At 40.3% G+C, this 17,920-nt stretch overlaps 1 protein-coding gene and 1 long non-coding RNA gene across 2 annotated transcripts in view; one reads left to right on the top strand and one right to left on the bottom strand.

The window, feature by feature from the left end:
* LOC105542237 overlaps nt 1-17,920 on the bottom strand; it is a 114,529-nt gene that overhangs the window by 63,882 nt on the left and 32,727 nt on the right. Inside the window, exons 4-5 of the long non-coding RNA XR_001006438.1 lie at nt 16,415-16,582; nt 12,819-12,936 (exon numbers count right to left, since the gene is read on the bottom strand). This is a non-coding gene — a long non-coding RNA (uncharacterized LOC105542237). The remainder of the gene's footprint in view (nt 1-12,818; nt 12,937-16,414; nt 16,583-17,920) is intronic.
* TMC3 (transmembrane channel-like 3) overlaps nt 2,089-17,920 on the top strand; it is a 40,850-nt gene continuing 25,018 nt past the window's right edge. Inside the window, exons 1-7 of the mRNA XM_011983682.1 lie at nt 2,089-2,212; nt 3,444-3,590; nt 7,819-7,894; nt 12,554-12,635; nt 15,439-15,545; nt 16,418-16,516; nt 16,627-16,769. Coding sequence (XP_011839072.1) covers nt 2,124-2,212; nt 3,444-3,590; nt 7,819-7,894; nt 12,554-12,635; nt 15,439-15,545; nt 16,418-16,516; nt 16,627-16,769 — 743 coding nt within the window. The 5' untranslated portion in view covers nt 2,089-2,123. The remainder of the gene's footprint in view (nt 2,213-3,443; nt 3,591-7,818; nt 7,895-12,553; nt 12,636-15,438; nt 15,546-16,417; nt 16,517-16,626; nt 16,770-17,920) is intronic.

Raw genomic sequence — 17,920 nt, forward strand, 5'->3', positions numbered from 1 at the left:
CCTCAAGTTCTGTATTCGAATAAACTCTATTCTTAATCTCCGGATTAATTTTCTGAATCTCATTATTTATTTATTTATCTCGCCTATAGTGCCAGAGAGAATTACCTGAATGAATATGAAATTTTAAAAAGATTGATTTTGCTCTAATTTGTTTTAATGAATCCCTGTGTACTGAAAAATTTGCTACTACCTTTCCTTACCTCCCCCTGCAATATGCATGTATGTATAACATCAAAAGGAAACAAAAATGCTCAAAATACTTAATTGAATGAGATTAATGTAAAATATTTTAAATTTTTGAGTAAATATTTCAAAATAAGGCAGGGGGGCTTTGGAAAAAGTAGGATGAAAAAAATCTTTGAAATGTTCAGGAATGATTGAGATAAGTAAAGATCTCTGAAAGAATGCAAAAAATCCCAGTGGGGCTAGCAGTAATCCATATAAACCATTTCTCCATTTGATAAGCACACATTTTATCTAATGTTACCAGATAGAGCATCAGACCAAATGGCCTCAAGCAAATTGGCAGACAGATGACCTGGTCCCAGAGGCTCCGGATCCATCTCTGACCCAAGGCCAGCTCTGGCACTCAGCCTTCCATTTCGTTCCCGTGCTTTCAACCCTAGGTCTGAACACTTGCCTGATGGTCCCTGGACCCCTGCGCTAGGGCTCTTGCTTACATTTGCCAGTTTAGTGTGTGGTAAGAGCTTTCCAATTATTTGCTAATGAATTAGTAGAGGATTGAATGGACAAATGAATGAAGTTTCTCTCCGAAGCCCCACATCTGAACTTGCTGATGGATTTTCTTTCTGCTCTGTTGTCTGTTGTCCACTGCAGTTATTTATTCACCCATTTATTGAGTCTTGAGTGTGCAGTAGGTAATGTTACACAGAAAGGGTCACGTCTATTCCAGTCCTGCACCTTCCCATTCAGTTAATACAAAGGTGCAATTAACCTCACTGTAGTCAAACCATTTCTTTTGTTACGTGGCAAATAGAGGTTTACACTGTGAAACTGGTCAAGTCTTGGATTTGGGAAAGAGGTTCTTGGCAGAGAATCCCAACACATGGCTAACAGTGAGAGTCTGCAGGTGACAAAGGAACCGGGCTCTATTCTGCTGATGGCTAGGGAAGGAGAGGAGAAGCTGCTGACCTTTGCTGAAGGACTAGGATGAGCTACTCATCCCATTTTACAGCTGGCAACCTATTTTCAGAATATCGAGGTGAGAGTCTAATCTCTATCAAAGTCTTCCTTTCTTACCAAATGCTATAGGAAGTCTTTTCATTTCTTTTAGTCTCAGTCTCAGAGTTATCGTGCTGATTAATGTGACCATGTATGGTAAAAGTAAAATGTGTTAAGACGTTAATTTGATTATTATGAATATCATGCTGAAAGTACTTGGGGTTGATGTGTTATTATTTCTGCAATCTACTTTCAAATGGTGTGTGATGGGGAAAGGATACAAACAGAAATAAAGCAATTGTGGCAAAATGTGGCAATTGGTAAATCTAGGTTAAGAGTGTACAGATATTCCTGGTATTGTTCCATCAGCATTTCTCAGGGTTTGACTTTTTTCAAAATAGAAACTATGTTGAGAAAAAACTAAATAAGAAAAAATAAAATGTGATGGCTGTGCCTCTCTTCAACTCCACTGTGAACACAAGCAAGGTCCTTACTGTCTCTAAGCCTCTTCGATGAGAGTAAAAAACTGGGGAAATTAAGCCTTGCCTTTTGTACTCCCTCAGTGTTTTGTGAACAGCAGCCATGGTCAAAGATGTAAAGTGTTTTGCAAACCATCCAGGATTGTCAGGGCATAAGGGGTTAACGGATGTGATCATTTGTGCCGCACCAAGCGATCTGTAGATCACCAGGTCAAACCTTTGGCTGTCTAGACTCCAGCCAATCTGTGCAGCTACAGCCACCTTAACATTGCATATGCATGACTGGCCTCCTGGATTCTTCCCTACTCAGAGCACCAGCTGCAAGCACACAGTCTTGTTCCTGAGAACCGGCGGGCAGAGCAAACTCCGCTGCTTCTGTTCAGAAACCTCAGAACAGACCCTTGCCTGCTAACTTCCCAGCTCTCTGGCCAGCTTCTGATCGTTAGCAGTCTGTTGACTCCCATGAAAACCTCAAAGGCATCCCAGCGCTATAGAGGCATCCGGAGAAATGCCAGTCAGTGCTACCTCTACCAGGAATCTCTGCTGCTCAGGTGAGCTAGCCCCATTCATCAGCTGGGCAGAGGAGTCAGGTGTGTGAGGAAGGAATGCATGGGTCACCAGAGCCAGGGAAAAAGTCCCTGTCCTGCTCAGTTGTCCTTCAGAATGAACTCAGAATCTCACTTCTTCAGGTTGTGGTACAACTAGGATGGCAACCTCAGCAATGGGCATGGAGGGAAATGGTTCTTCTGGCTGCTTCTTGACCAGGAGGTCAGAATCCGAAAGCTTGCCTCCCAACCTGGCTTTATGGCTGGCCAAACCCACAGATATGTTTCCCTGTTTTCTCTATGTTCACTCAATCAGCAACGTCAAGAGAGAGTGGATAATATGTCTATCATGATAAATAAAGTGTTTATTGAAAAAGCCTTCAGGCTAGTTAGAAGTGGATGAGAGTGCTATTCGATTTGTTAAATATTTATAAAGGTCTAGTACAGCTGCCCTTTAATTTGATGAAATTGAAGAAAAAATTCTCCTCTTAATGGGTAAAAACAATATGAATTAGAAAATGACAAAGGAAATCTTTTATTTCTAATAGTCATAGATGAATACTCTTAACTCCTCTCAAAAAGTTGCATTAGCATAAAGCATATTAAGTGTAACTGGGAGTAAATGTTGCTACGTGTTGGAAAATTGTTCCTCTTGAGAGTATCTATGTCCCTGAAATATCTCGCCCATGTAAATTTATTTAGCTAATCTTTCGCTGGTAGAAAGATTCTGGTTCTGTCTTGGTTATCTCAGGTTTAAAATGAATTGACCTGAAAGGGTGAAGAGGGGTTTCTGAGTGGCAGAAGTTTTGATTGTATTTTATGTTACCTTTAGAATTGGGGAACAGGAGTCCTGCCTCTAAAATTAGCTGATTATTTCAATGAGCCTGAAAAAGAAATTATTTTGCCTACCCAAATTGCTGCTACTCAGGAATCCAAGAGTACATAAGTACCCTCTTGTCTCATCTTGTGTTTTCTGATAATGTCATGCACCCTGAGAAATCATTATCTTCTAATGACCCAGTGGAAGTAATTGAATCCAATAAATGTTTCAACAGGCTACTGACACTACCAAATTATCTGTCTCTTTGGGTCCCTCCCTTTACACAAACACACACAATCATGCACAAACACATACACATTTCATACAGATGACCTGAACTTGTGCCCAGGGCAAGATGATCTTTGCTGGAAACAATTCTACTAATCAGATTTCCTCCTTAATGCCCTGATCATTCAGCAACTTGGATGACAGCTTTAGTGCTGATGAAACAGGGGACAGCAATGATCCAGAACAAATCTTCCAGAATATACAGTTCCAGAAAGATCTCATGGCAAACATTCGCTGCAGACCCTGGACTATGGGACAGAAGCTGAGGGCATTGAGGTAAGGGCCTCAATGGCCATTATTGATCATTACAAGTATGCTTTCCGATAAACCACTTTGCCCTGCCCATGGGAACGAGGATAAAGACTCATGTGAGAGAGGTGGCTCGGTCACTCTTGACCTGACTTAGCAAAGTCACAAAGGTATCTGAGAGGTCTAGCTGGTCCAGAAGCCGGTTCCTCTGTGTGTGCATGTGTGTTTGTGTTTGACAGAGAGAAAGACAGAGAGACACAGAGAAAGAGAGAGTATAAAGAGTTGTGTGTCTGTGTTGGGTGTGTGTGTGTTGGTGGAGAGTCTTTTACCTTCTGCCTCCTTTCTAAACACTAGATTTTAATATTCTCTCCCAGCTCGTCTCGCTCACTAGAGACAGAGCAGTAAGCCAATATGAAAAGAGATACTCATTTTAGCTGCTTGGCTATTACCACCCTCTGAGTAAAAAAATAATTGAAAAAAGAAAAAAACCTTGATAGGAAGCCAGATTATTATGATACTTAGAGTCATATTAAACAGTCTGTCTATACAATAAAGTGCTAAAGATTTAAAAACAGATTCCCTGATTCAAATACTACCTTTACCAATTTCTAGCTACGTGACATTAATTTTCTTAATGTCTCTGAATACCAGTTCTTTTCTTTTTTAAAGTTGAAGCGATGGTGAGGAACAGCCCTTAACTTCCTGCAGTCCATTTCCAAAAATGTCAACCACTAAGCTCTCCGGGTGTTGTTAAAAACTCAAAATCCCTGATTGCTCTCAGACCTACTGAATCAAACCGTGGGAGAGGGTCCTTGTATTTTTAACATGCATTTAGGTTGATACTTTTGCACATTCAAGTTTGAGATCCACTGATAGCAGTTTGTTGAAGGAATACATGGAATGAACTCTGTGAGTGCTTAGCATTGTATCTGGTATATAACAGTCACTCACTAAGAGTGAGTAAGGAATAGTGATTCTGATGCCTGGGGTCACAGCAAAGGGAGTTAGCGGAGTAGCTTTCATGGCCTGTACCACTGAGCTACTGTGACCTGTGCTGTGGAGCTTCCTGGCAAAGCAGACACCACGCCTGATCATCAGACACCTGCTGTGTAGACAGAATTACTGCCCTATCTTCATCTTCATTGCTCTTTTCTAGATGCCAAGCAGATATCTCTTTACCTCCATATCAACCATGTATTAGGCTTGCATTTCTTTCCCATCAAATCATTTCTTCCTTAGATTTGCATTCCAGGTGATGTTCTTCCAGTCTGACCAGACTGCTCTTCAGGTGACTGTGAAAGATAGCTAAAGTCATCCGTAGTTTTGATCCTCAGAAGGTTCCAATTAATTCTCCTCCATGTGCCTTTCATGTCTGTTATCAGCTGCTGTTGTTTCCATTTCTTTGAGTAAGGATGGCATTATATCCATTTTTCAGACAACAAAGTTGATACTCAGAGATGTTAAGAGACTAACCCAAGCTACACAGTTTCTGAGTGCTAGAATTAAGCTTTAAATCTAGAATTTCTGATTCCAAGTCCAGTGTTTTCTTGTATTGAAACATAGTAATTTCACCAAAGTAATCACTGGAGCAATTACTCTTTAAAAAGAAAAGATATAGGTTCTTGGCCAGGTGCGGTGGCTCACGCCTGTAATCCCAGAACTTTGGGAGGCTGAGACAGGCGGATCACAAGGTCAGGAGATCGAGACCAGTCTGGCCAATATGGTGAAACCCTGTCTCCACTAAAAATACAAAAGTTAGTCAGGCGTGGTGGTGGGCACCTGTAGTCCCAGCTACTCGGGAGGCTGAGGCAGGAGAATTGCTTGAACCCAGGAGGCAGAGGTTGCAGTAAGCCGACATTGTGCCACTGCACTCCAGCCTGGGTGACAGAGTGAGACTCTGTCTCAAAAAAAAAAAAAAAAAAGACATAGGTTCTATTAGAATTTTGCTAAATCATTCCAAAATGATGATGATCAATTGTTATCTGAATAATAGGTGGTTAAGTCTCTTTAACTTTGAGGGCAGAGCAGAACAAATGGTAACTTTTCTGTCAAGGCACTTCAGAAACCAAAGAATAAGCCAGGCCTTCTGCCATGTTGCTTGGCCCATGTGACACATTCAGAGCCCCAAGATGGCTGACACTGGCCATGTGTTCAGCCAGCAGCCAGGGTCTCAGGGTGCAGCTGGCCCTCTGAGCACCTCCGCTATCTCCTTGCCACACATATCTCCTCTCCATCACGTTGAGAAACTACTGGAGCAACACTTCCCTCATTGGACTTGCTGAGGCTTATCACAGTGCTTTTGTGGAAAGTGCAAAAAAGCACCGAACCCTGTCTGCTTGGGAATCAAGGGAGCGTAGCGGGATGCAGATGAAAACAGAATAAGCTAACCCTGAGTCTGGAGCAAAAGCCACCTGTCTAAGAGGATACAGGACATGCTTGTTTCCCCTGTAGGGAAGCAAGTGGTCAGTTCCTATGAAATCAGCATAGGTCTATGACTGGGCCTTGGTTTGGGCTGCCCCTCCCTGCTACCTCCACACCCGATCACCCCTCTGTTATAGCTATTGTCACACCCACTATCCCTCAGTCATTGTCTTTAAAGATCTCTGTCATCCCTATTAGGTAGCGAACTCTTCCAGGGCAGAGACTCTGGTTTTTTGTTGTTGTTTGTTTTGAAACAGGATGTCACTCTCACCCAGGCTGGAGTGCAGTGGCTGGATCACAGCTCACCACAGCCTCAAACTCCTGGGCTCAAGTGATCTTCCCACCATGGCCTTCCAAGTAGCTGGGACTACAGGCACGTGCCACCACACTCAGCTAATTTTTTTAGATTTTTGTAGAGATGGGATCTCACTGTGTTGCCCAGGATGGTCTTGAACTCCTAGGCTCAAGTAATCCTCCCACCTCAGCCCCCCAAAGTGCTGAGATTGCAGGTGTGAACCACCCCACCTGACTGAAACTCTGTTTTAGGCAACTCTGTATTCCACTATGCTTGACCCAAAAAAGGTGTGCATAAAATGTTTAAATGTTTTCAGAAAAAATAAAAAATAAAGATATAAAATGAATTGTTACTTGACTTTGATAGACTCTTACTTTTTAAATACTTGCAGCAGACAGCTCTATTAAGATGACCCCAACATGGTAGTCATGGGACGTCAACCTTGCTCCTGACCTACATTTTGGTTCTGGCCAGAATGAAGTCAATGCATTGGCTGGGCTATTAAGATGAAGATGTTGCAATGGTAGGAAGAGAGATCCAAAACCAAGAACTCTGGTTAGGTAATGTTTTGGAGAGATCATCCTGTCTGTGGATAAAGGAATTGGCTTGTACCTTGTGTTTTCCAAGGAAGGACTCAGACCACTGGGTGTTATTGGGGGTTGCTGTGATGCACAGACCAGAGTACCCTCCCAGGTAAACCTGTCAAACTAGCAAAATGGCTAATTCAGAAGAACTAAGTTCTTCAACACTGAACATAATCAAGCAGAGGGCGTCCAACCATCAGATAATGAGCATCTCTACACGGGGTGGTAAATGATTAGCTTACCTTGACGGTGACATTCATCTCTCTAAGAGCCTTTGGCTTCAGTCTGTCCATGGCACTAACATTTATTTTCTAATCCTGTTGTTCATTTAAGCTGTGAATTTAACTGTCTATCCCAATGAATTTAGTCCATTTTCAGGACTGAATATTTAGGCAGAGATATCAGGTTAATTCAATACAGTGATCAATTAGTGTGTTAGAAGTTTGTTTGGGGTGAATCAGATTGTTCATGTCTATGTAGACATGACTTTTTTGCTCCCATTAATCAGACACCAACCTTTACTTAGGCAGATTCTCTGAAGCCAGGTCTGATTTGCACTTTTAAACAATTGACTGCAAGAGGAAAGTTGCTAAGTGGAGAGGTCGAGATGCAGGTGTCTGCCACCAGGATTTCCAAAGCTCAGAATCCCCAGTCAAGCACCAGAATCAGTGAAGGCCTTTAAGAAATTCAGTTGTAGCTAATTTTGGTATAATTTCATCATTTTCGATTATGCATCCATTTAAATATTAAAGAAAAAAATTTTAAGGCATTTTCTGATTACCAAAAATTAGACCATGAAGTATTTGTGTAACTCCATTCTCTCACGGCATCTCGTGCTGTATCATTTTTCAGGACAAGATGGCAACCTATCCTATTCCTGTTGCATTTTTACACATTTTGCAGAAATTGTAAGTATGATAAAATTGTGTTCACTATCAGGTTTTTCTTCTCTTAGACGAGCGAAGGACATTGTACTAAAGTTCGAAGGGAGGCTGACCAGGACCCGAGGCTACCAAGCAGCAGGTGCAGAGGTAAAGAACACACATGTAGCCGGGCGCAGTGGCTCACACCTGTAATCCCAGCACTTTGGGAGGCCAAGGGAGGTGGATCACGAGGTCAGGAGATTGAGACCATCCTGGCTAACACGGTGAAACCCTGTCTCTACTAAAATCACAAAAATTAGCTGGGTGTGGTGGCAGGCTGAGGCAGAAGAATGGCGTGAACCTGGGAGGCGGAGCTTGCAGTGAGCCTAGATCGTGCCACTGCACTCCAGCCTGGGCAACACAGCGAGACTCCGTCTCAAAAAAAGAAAGAAAAAAAGCACACACACAGACACAGACACACGTGAACACTGTGGTCTCCAGAGCCAGGAGGTTGTGTTTGCCATCGCACTTGCCATGATACACAGGTTGCGAGTGCCAGTCTATAACACAGCTGTAGATCAGGATAATAGAATTGAAAAGTATGAATTTCCCAGGACTTGAATTTTAGTCCTAGATGCCTTCGCTTCCCAATTGTGTGAAACTGGGTAAGCCTAATTCTTCAGGAGAAAGGATAGCAAAAGTGATCTAGCACCTTTCCTGAGTTAATCCCACCCATATTCGTAGGTTTGATTCACTGTGTCCCTGTATACAGCTGTATTTCTTACAATGAGAAAGTTGCAGGTATATGTCAATGCTCATTTTATAATACAATGTTAAGATTTTTGTTTGTTATTTTTCCCATTCAGTTACTTAAAGGAAAAGTATACATTAAAATTATCTGTTTATAAAGTCATTTCATAAATCTGTAGAAAACAAAGAAAAATAACTTATCCTTCTATACCCTCTACTCCTCAATATAATATCGTTTTAGAAATTTCACATCAGTCATTGCATAAATATATTATTTTCATACCATAGTAATTGTAGTGTATATACATTTTGCTTCTTTTTTCACATAGCACCATTATATAATTTTTTTCCATGTTGCTATATAGTTTTTATATTTAATGGTTTTTGATGACTGTGTGGTATTCCATCAGATAAATGTATATTAATTTAATTAGTTATTTGACTGCTGGTGGATATTTAAAATGCTTCTAATTTTTCATTATTATTAATAGCCCTACGAAGAACATCTTTGCACATATAGATTTCTCTGTCTTTTTGAATTTTTTCTTAGGGTGAATGCCAGAATTGCAATCACTATAGAAAAGACTGTGGTCCATTTTTTGGCTTTTGATAAATATTTAAAGATTATTTTCTAAAAGCCTTGATGATTTATATTGCCATTATTAGTCTCATAATACCTGCACCAATGTTGACTATTATATTTTTTGTTTGTTATCTTAAGAGACAATAACTGACAGATATACTCTTTTTAGATTCTCTGAAACAAAAATATTCTAATATAGCTTAAATAAAAGCAGGTCATAAATTTTACATGTTTGAAAAATTATAAAATATCAAAGAATCCCTAAGGACACATCTTGTCATTCTTTCTTCTTACTCTTCACAAAAATCTTCTTTAAAATTTGAATCTGTTTTTATGACCAAATCACACATGACTCCTTATTCCTGCCATACTATGATGGAGTTTATGAAATAAATTATCTTTTTGTAGACATATGAACTACCAAGCTCTTTTGTTTTCTCTAAATAAGCTGAAATGCTACAGGAAATAAAGTATTTCACATGAATTCAAATGACCTATAATATATATAACAATGAAAAGCTATTGGGACTTTTAGCAATAGTAAACTCAGTATGAATTAAAGGTATAACTTGATAATGGGCTGAATTATTAGAAGCAGAGTTTTTACATTGAGTAAGGTAATCCAAACTTTTATCTTGCTCCTCTCTCCTCCATCCTCTTCTGTAAAACACTCAGCTCATGCTAACCCACAGCTTGTACTGGCTGTTCTCCCCTTTTATAAAGCTACTCTTCCCATTTACTTTTAATTTTCCTTTTCATTCAAGTCTCAGCTCAAGTATGACCTCCTCAGCTAGACCTTCCCTGATTGTTGAAAGGGCCTTCTTCCCCAGTCCTAATAGACCGTGTCCCACTGTGGCATGGATTTGCTTGTGGCTGCTTTGTCTCTACCTGAATGCAAACTCCATACCAGCTGACATCTTGCATGTCATGCTCACTATCTGCATTCACAGGAAAACACAACCTAGGTGCTTAATACGTACTACGAATAAATATACTTTTCGTGAACTGTCATACATATTGTTAGATCTGTATGATACATACATGCATAATGATACATGTGTAAATATATATGTATGTATGATACATGCATGTACCACATGTCTAACAACATGTATGACAGTTCATGTTGACATGTTGATAAGTCAACACAATCTAGGTGCTTAACACATACTATGAATAAATATACTTTTCATGAACTATCACATATGTTGTTACATATCTTCTGGGTGGACATGTAAGTCTTTCCAAAGACAGAACTTTTTCTTAGCTATCAAAGCTCAATAATCCAAACCCACAATTAGGATCTATTCTTCCAAGTTTAGTTTTCTTTGTTTTGATTTTTCTTTGTTCTTAAATTTTGAATTATTCCTGTTTCAAGGCTTTTGCCATGGAGATTTGGTATAAATCATCAGAGAAGCATGAAACTTTTTCCCCCATGCCTTACTGAACATGTTATCAACAAATCACCTTTTTCAATCACATTTTCCTTTAAGAAGTTCCTTTGGGCCAACTTGCATAGACTCTTATTCCCAGAATGAGCATCTTGGGCCATTCAATCCAGTGCTCTCTAACCTGAGTTGGAGGACCCTGGCTCCTCAAGCACTACTGGTGGGGTGGTGGGGGAGATTTTTTACCCCCACCTACAAAAGCTGCCCTACCTTAGGCTGTTACATGTATGAAAATTCTCATGCAACTTTAAAGAGCATTCTGAATGCCACTAATTGAATCTGACTTCTTATACAGATGGAGAAATGGAACCCAAGGAAAGAAAATAACTTCCCCAGGGACACATAGTGAGATAGATGTGAAACTACAGCTAGAACTCAGGTCTCTGGCTTTCCGCCCCGTGCTTCTTAGTCTTCAGGGATTTAAAACGAGCCAGAGACTCAAATGCTTTCCAACACCAAACCCTTGCCAAAGGATGATGGAGCACCCCTTCCTCTGGATACTGGGGTAATAAATGATCAGAAAGCCTCCATCTCCCTCTCTAGGCTCTAGGAGACAAGCTAGGCGAGCAAAATTAAGGTAATGTAAGGTAGGATATGATAAACATTATGAGAGAGACCAAAAATTATTGCTAGGGGAGTTTACAAATCGGAGAATTTCTTTTCTGGCTACAGAGATTTTGTGTTCATGGGAGTGACTGTATTTGAGTTGGCTCTCAAATCATGAACAGAAGATGAACAACTTCTGATAAACTTCTGATAAAATTCAGATTTTCATTTACAAGCAGCCATTCTGGCCTCAGCAGACATGTCCAGAATGACATTATCATACATGTCTGTACTGGGACCATGTGCAGTCTTATAGCTCAGAATGTCATAATTACAATTGTAATCCCTCTTTCTGCAATGATATCATTTACTTCCAGCACAAACCCAGATTGTGTGTGTGTTAAAATGCACAACCTGCCAACTTTGTTGGAAGCAGAACTAGTGTCAAGGCATGTCTTGTTTTATTCCCCTTTAAGAAATGTTTTTTAAACTTTTGGCAATTGCATCTTAAAAACATAAGACACCTTTTTTTTCTTTCTTTCTTTTTTTGAGACAGTCTCAGTCTGTCACCCAGGCTGCAGTGCAGTGGCAGGATCTCGGCTCACTGCAACCTCTGCCTCCTGGGTTCAAGCGATTCTTCTGCCTCAGTCTCCTGAGTAGCTAGGTCTACAGGCGCATGGCACCACGCCCGACTAATTTTTGTATTTTTAGTAGAGACTGGGTTTCACCATATTGGCCAGGCTGGTCTTGAACTCCTGATGTCATGATCTGCCCACCTCGGCCTCCCAAAGTGTTAGGATTACAGGCGTGAGCCACCGCACCCAGCCAAAACTACAAGACAAATTTTTAGACCTTATCCCCGACAGCTCTATCCAGGAAAGCGGCTGTAGCAGGAGGCGAGTCACACATTAGAGTGGGGCTCATTTTCAGGGTAGGCTCTAGACTCTTGGTCCTTAAACAGGGATGTGCTTGTAATCACCTGGGGAGTTTGTTAGGCATCCAGATTCCTGGGGCACATTCTCAGAACCCCCTTAAGTTTATGGCAAGGTCAAGTGGATTTATTCATATATCATTCCTCAAGTAATTTCTACTGTGTGTTGTGGTTTTAAGATGTAATTGCCAAAGTTAAACTTTTTCTTTCCTCAAAGAGCAAGAGATACCCCGCATCAGGAATGAGATGGCTAATGCAAACTGCAACCCTATAGAATACGCACCTCAATACAGATACCACGGACTGGGTGGTGTCTATATTGAGGTGCATATTCTATGGGGCTGCAGCTTGCATTATTTATCCAAAGCTGGTGTCCATTCACCTGGTTAGGAGCACAGAGAAGGGAGCTACTTTGGTTCTAGTGCAGCTTAAAGGCCTATGAAGCCATAATCCATAATTAAAGGGATTACCAGAGGGAGTGTCTGGTATACTACATTTAGGTGCCTAGTACTGCACAATCATTGCCATCTTCATGAATGTGACATCTAATCCTGACCCCTCTTGTCTAGCTCTGGCGGAAATTTGCTCGTCTCGCCTGTAACTTTGTGGTCATCTTCATTCCCTGGGAAATGAGGATAAAGAAAATTGAGAGTAAGTATTTACACTTGGAGAGTGGAGCAGGAATGCAATGCTAGTGGCCAATCACAGCCTAAGGAGAGTCTGCTGTGTTCTGGTCCTTATGCTGTGCAGCTGAGGGCACTCTTATAGCAGGGTCACCGGACTCCACATGGGACAATAGACCCAGAAGACAAGATACCTGTCCCCACCACCTGCCAGGATGGGAACAGTCTTGACGTAGACCTTTCCACATTCCGCTGTGGCTCTGCTGTTCTCTCCCAGTTCATTCCTTCAGTCAGATAAAATGCAAACCCCGAAAGGATCAGGTGAAAACCTATGAGAATGAATAAGAGGGTAGCTCAGGGAACTGCAAAACACAAATACAAAAATCTGCATTTTCATAGAGATAATTGTGCCCATTTAGAAAACATGCGCCAATAAATAAATAAATCATGTCCATGATCACACTGACACACACAGTATCTGGAATAGATTTAACAATAAGTCCAAAGTAAAGGAAACTGTAAAATTATACCACAGGATATAAAAGTCTTGTTAAAACGCATACAAAGATTTAATATTTGGAAAATGTTAATTTTCCCAAAATTAATTTACAAGTTTGATGCAATCAAATAAAAATCTCAATGTATTGTTTCTAAGTATTTAACAAAATGATCATAAAACTTATAGGAAGAAAAATATCCAAGAGATTAATTTAAAAAGTATAAAGAAGAATGCAAATGAAGTTGTAAGATCAAGATATTAAAATATATCATAAAGCTACAACAGCTGAAGCAGTATAGCATAGTGTGGGAATTGACTGGCAAATCAAAGGAGTAAGCAAAAAATTCAGGAACAGATAGGAATACACTTAGACTTTTAGAATTTTAGCATGCAATAATTATTGAAGTCAGTCTGAATTACTGCATAAATATCACTGGAACAATTGATTCAATTGTTTTAAAGAGTAAGTTTAATTCCTTCACTTGAAATTCCATTACATATTTGAATAGACAATAGATATTATGATTGCAGAATGGAGACATATCTAATCATAAAAGTGAAGGAGGAAAAAGTACTGTTATATTTAATTACCTAAAATAATAAAATTTACATACATAAAAAATAAAGCTAAAAGTTAGATGACAAATTGGGAAAAACATGTTGAATATTTAAATGGATCAAACAATTTGATACGCTGGCAGAAATGTAAATTAGGACAGTATTTCTTTTTTAAAAAGTTTTAATATGTACCAAAAGTCTCCAAAATGTTACATACTTTGGTAATATGCTTCCGTTTCCTAAAAACAAAACAATAAAAAAAACAAAAACAGAGAAAACCATAATAAACTAAACAAACAAGGCTGCAGCCGCTGCCATTAGTACTGTACCCAGGTTGCCTTTCCTTGGCTGGTCTACCCTTTCCTCTGCTGCTGAGTATGAACTGCTTGTCACTCAGCTGCTCCCCTTCAGGGAATTGCCCCAGGACTACCTCCTATCACACCAATCCCACACTCACCAGCCGGAGTCTAGAGGCAGTGACCATTAACAGAGCAGGATTCAAGTCTGATCCCTTGCTCCCAGTGGGACCAACTCAGTGGTGCAATTCATGCTGCAGAGCTCCTGATGGGATAGACTCAGCTAGGCTGCAGCTAAGATGGTGCCCTTCCCTGGCTCTTTCCCCTGACCTTCCCTGACTCCTTCACATCTTCTCTATGGAGAGTGCTTCCTCAACAAATCACCTGTGCCAAATCCCTTTCTCAAGCTCTGCTTCTAGGAAACCTTATCTTAGACAGAAATTATTTATTATAGAACTATTCACCCTGGTGAACAGTTGGAAATGTCCTAAATGTCAAGTCGTGGGGAATAGTTTAAATCAGTTATGGAAAATTCACTTAATGGAACAATAAAATTTATGTTATAGAATAGTATTTTTGGCAAGAGAAAATGCTTGTAATATATTGATAATTGAAGATGTATGCTGGAGAGAAATGCCAATCTTATACAAAAACACTATTTGCATAGGATAATTGTGGAAGGTCACACTAAAAGTTTAATAGAAAGTAATTCTAATAGTGATTTTAATTTAGTGATCACAGAATAGGTAATTTTTCTTGTCCTTGTGATGTTTTGTGTTTTGCTACTCATTATGACAAACATAAACTAGATTTGAAATACAAATTTAAGAGTTTTTTTTTTTTTTTTTTAATGACATGAAACTACCTACTCCAGAATGTTGTGGAATTGTTGCCTACGTCCTCATCTAAGTTATTCTATGCTCCTGGATTTTCTCAATAGATATAAATTTGTTTTTACTATGCTTTTTATTTTAGAATAAGTTTAGATGTATAGAAAAGTTGGAAAGAGAGTTCCTTTGTACTCTTCACCCACTGTCCACTATTGTGAGCATCTAGCAAATTGTGTTTTATCTTGAAATTAAGGCAAAAAAACCCTTAGCAAAATCCTTGAAATTCTCAAAATGATGCAAAATAGATAAGAAATATGCCAAATTCTTAAAAGATGCCGATACTTGTTAATATACATGAAATATTAGAAATTTGATAAGACCATTTTAGATGAATATGTCATTAGGGAAGTGACTATCGAATAGCATTTTAGGCAAACTAGAGATTTTTCCTGCCTGTAAAACTGATAGATATTCAGGGGCATCTTGATCTAAGTTAACACTCAGGAAGGAACACCCCGATTGGTACAATAATGGCATTCTTACTCTATCTCCTGTGGATGTAAGAAAAGTTATGGTGTTCTTTTTGTAGGATTTCTTGCACTATGAGGATTTTACTTAAACTGTTCTCATTATCTTGTCTGTCTTTAGGTCATTTTGGATCTGGCGTTGCCTCCTATTTCATATTCTTGAGATGGTTATTTGGAATTAATATTGTGCTCACCATTATGACAGGTGCTTTTATTGTCATTCCAGAGGTAAGGTGTTTCAGGAGAGAAAAAAGTACCACTCGTTAAAAAGAGGAGACATTACAGCAGTCGCATAAAATGGCTCCTCTGGTTGTCATTGTGGGGAGGAACATACATGTGTTTGAGTAAAGCAGGGCTTGGCAAACTTTTTCTGTAAAGGGCCACAGAATAAATACTTTAGGCTTCGTGGGCTATTTCGTGTCCGTCACAATGACTCAAATTTGCCATGTAGCATGAAAGCACCCATAGACAGTATATCAACCAGTGGATGTGGCTGTGTTTCAATACAATTTGATTTATGAATACTGAAATTTGAATTTTATATAAATTCTTTTGATTTTTTTCCCCAACCACTTAAAAATGCAAAACTATTCTTAGCTCTTGGGCCATACAAAAAGGCCACAGGCTGGACTTGGCCAATCAGCCAGTTTGCCAGTCCGAAGTTGAAATAATATCCAGACCATGTACATTATTCAGGTTATGGGTACACTAAACCCCAGACGATATAGCACGATATATCCATGTAACAAAACCACACTTGTGCCTCTTACATTTATATAAATTAAAGAAATAAAATCCATTTTCAACTAAACGTTATCCTCAAAAAGTAAATGGGCCATTTCCCAACAGGGGCCTTAATAATCCACCTGTAGAAACCATGTCTAGCTGAGAGAGAGCACACCCAGGTGAGCTCTAGTCAGGCAAAAAGAAAATCTGGCCACCCAAGATTAATTTTTCATTAATGAAAATCAAGCAGAAATCCACCCCCTGGAGATCTCTTATGTGTGGCATTTTCACAAGCACATGGAGATCAATCTCTCATTTTCTCCTGGTCCCCTCCCACCCAGAGGACCACATAACAAGCCTTCCTCTCTCACCAGCTGATTGCAGGCCAGCCCTTTGGAAGCACGGCCAGAAAGACCATCCCCAAGGAGCAGGTTTCATCAGCCCAAGACCTGGACACCGTCTGGTCTCTGGGGGTGAGGTTGATGCTTGGCCACACTCTTGTCTTGAGGGAAGGGGTGGATGGGCCACAGTTCTGAGACCTGGGAATGGGAACCAGAAATGACACTGAGTGTTTTCTTTACAGGGCTACCTCCAGTACTCAGTCCTCTTCTACGGATACTATGGCAGGGAGAGGAAGATCGGGAGAGCTGGCTACCGGCTGCCCTTGGCATATTTCCTAGTGGGGATGGCAGTGTTTGCTTACAGCTTCATCATTCTTTTAAAAAAGTATGACTGCTTGATTTCTCAAAATACATATCAAGCATTATGATATGTGTAATGTCATCTAATCTTGTCAATAGCCCTGTAAAGTTAAGACATAGCTGTAACCATTTTACAGATGAGAAGACCAAAGCTAAAAGAGGCATGTTCATTTTAACAAGTACTTATTGAACACTTACTGCTTTGTACTAGGTCCTATATTAGGCCTGGAAATACAAGAATCATATAGATTTACCAGTTCATGTAATTTTAGACAATGCAGTAGCTGCACCAATAGGGACATAAGCAATATGATCTAGGTGGCCAGAGGCTGCAGAAAGCAAAACGTCCTCCTTTGGTTATATGTTTGTTTGCCTGTGATCTAGCTACAAATTTTGCAAAGGCCAGGCTTGTGTGTGCTGTGATTCAGTTGGCACCTCTAGGTCATCACTGGAGGAGGCAAAATGCAAAAGAAACAATCTGGTGGGGTTAGGAGCCCTACACCACCCTCACTGTGAGACCTGCAGGAGCTCACCTTCCTTCCCTGGGCCTCATCTGTAAAATGGGCACGTTGGCTCAGAACATCACCAGGTTCCCTTCTGGCTTACCATTCCAAGCTTCCGTGTGGGAGCTAGAGAAATGCAGACTGACAAGGAGGCTCCAAACCCCGGGAAAAGCTGGCCCCACCCACACTGGCTCACCTGCTGCTTCTGCTTGATTGTGTAACCACCGTTCATCGCCCTACCCACTTGTGGAATGTTAGCAAAATGCAGATAGAAGCGGTTTGGGGTAAAAAAGACAATAAACAAATAAACAATACTTGAGGATGTGCATAATGACCTGGGGGCCTTCAGTTCCCCTGAAGCTTTCCAGGTTAGCTCCTGGTGGCTTCCAGGACCCACGTCGAAGACTCGGCCCTTTACTAGACATACAATGTAGGAGACAGATTAGAGCAAACTTGGAAGCAAGAAATATGGATGGAAAGGAGAGCTTATTGAAGGAGAAAGGCTCTGAAAAGTAGGGAGAGTTTCACCTAAGGAGGGTTCATGACTCCTGCCTTCAAATATCTAAAGAAATGTGTGAAAGAGGGACCCAGCATGTTATGTGGAGTCCCATGGGGTAGAGTTCCCATGGCAAGGAGCTCCAAGAAGACTGATTCAAAGGAAATATTTTTATTT

The sequence above is a fragment of the Mandrillus leucophaeus genome, unplaced genomic scaffold (assembly GCF_000951045.1).
Source record: "Mandrillus leucophaeus isolate KB7577 unplaced genomic scaffold, Mleu.le_1.0 Scaffold254, whole genome shotgun sequence".
Classification (NCBI taxonomy): Eukaryota; Metazoa; Chordata; class Mammalia; order Primates; family Cercopithecidae; genus Mandrillus; species Mandrillus leucophaeus.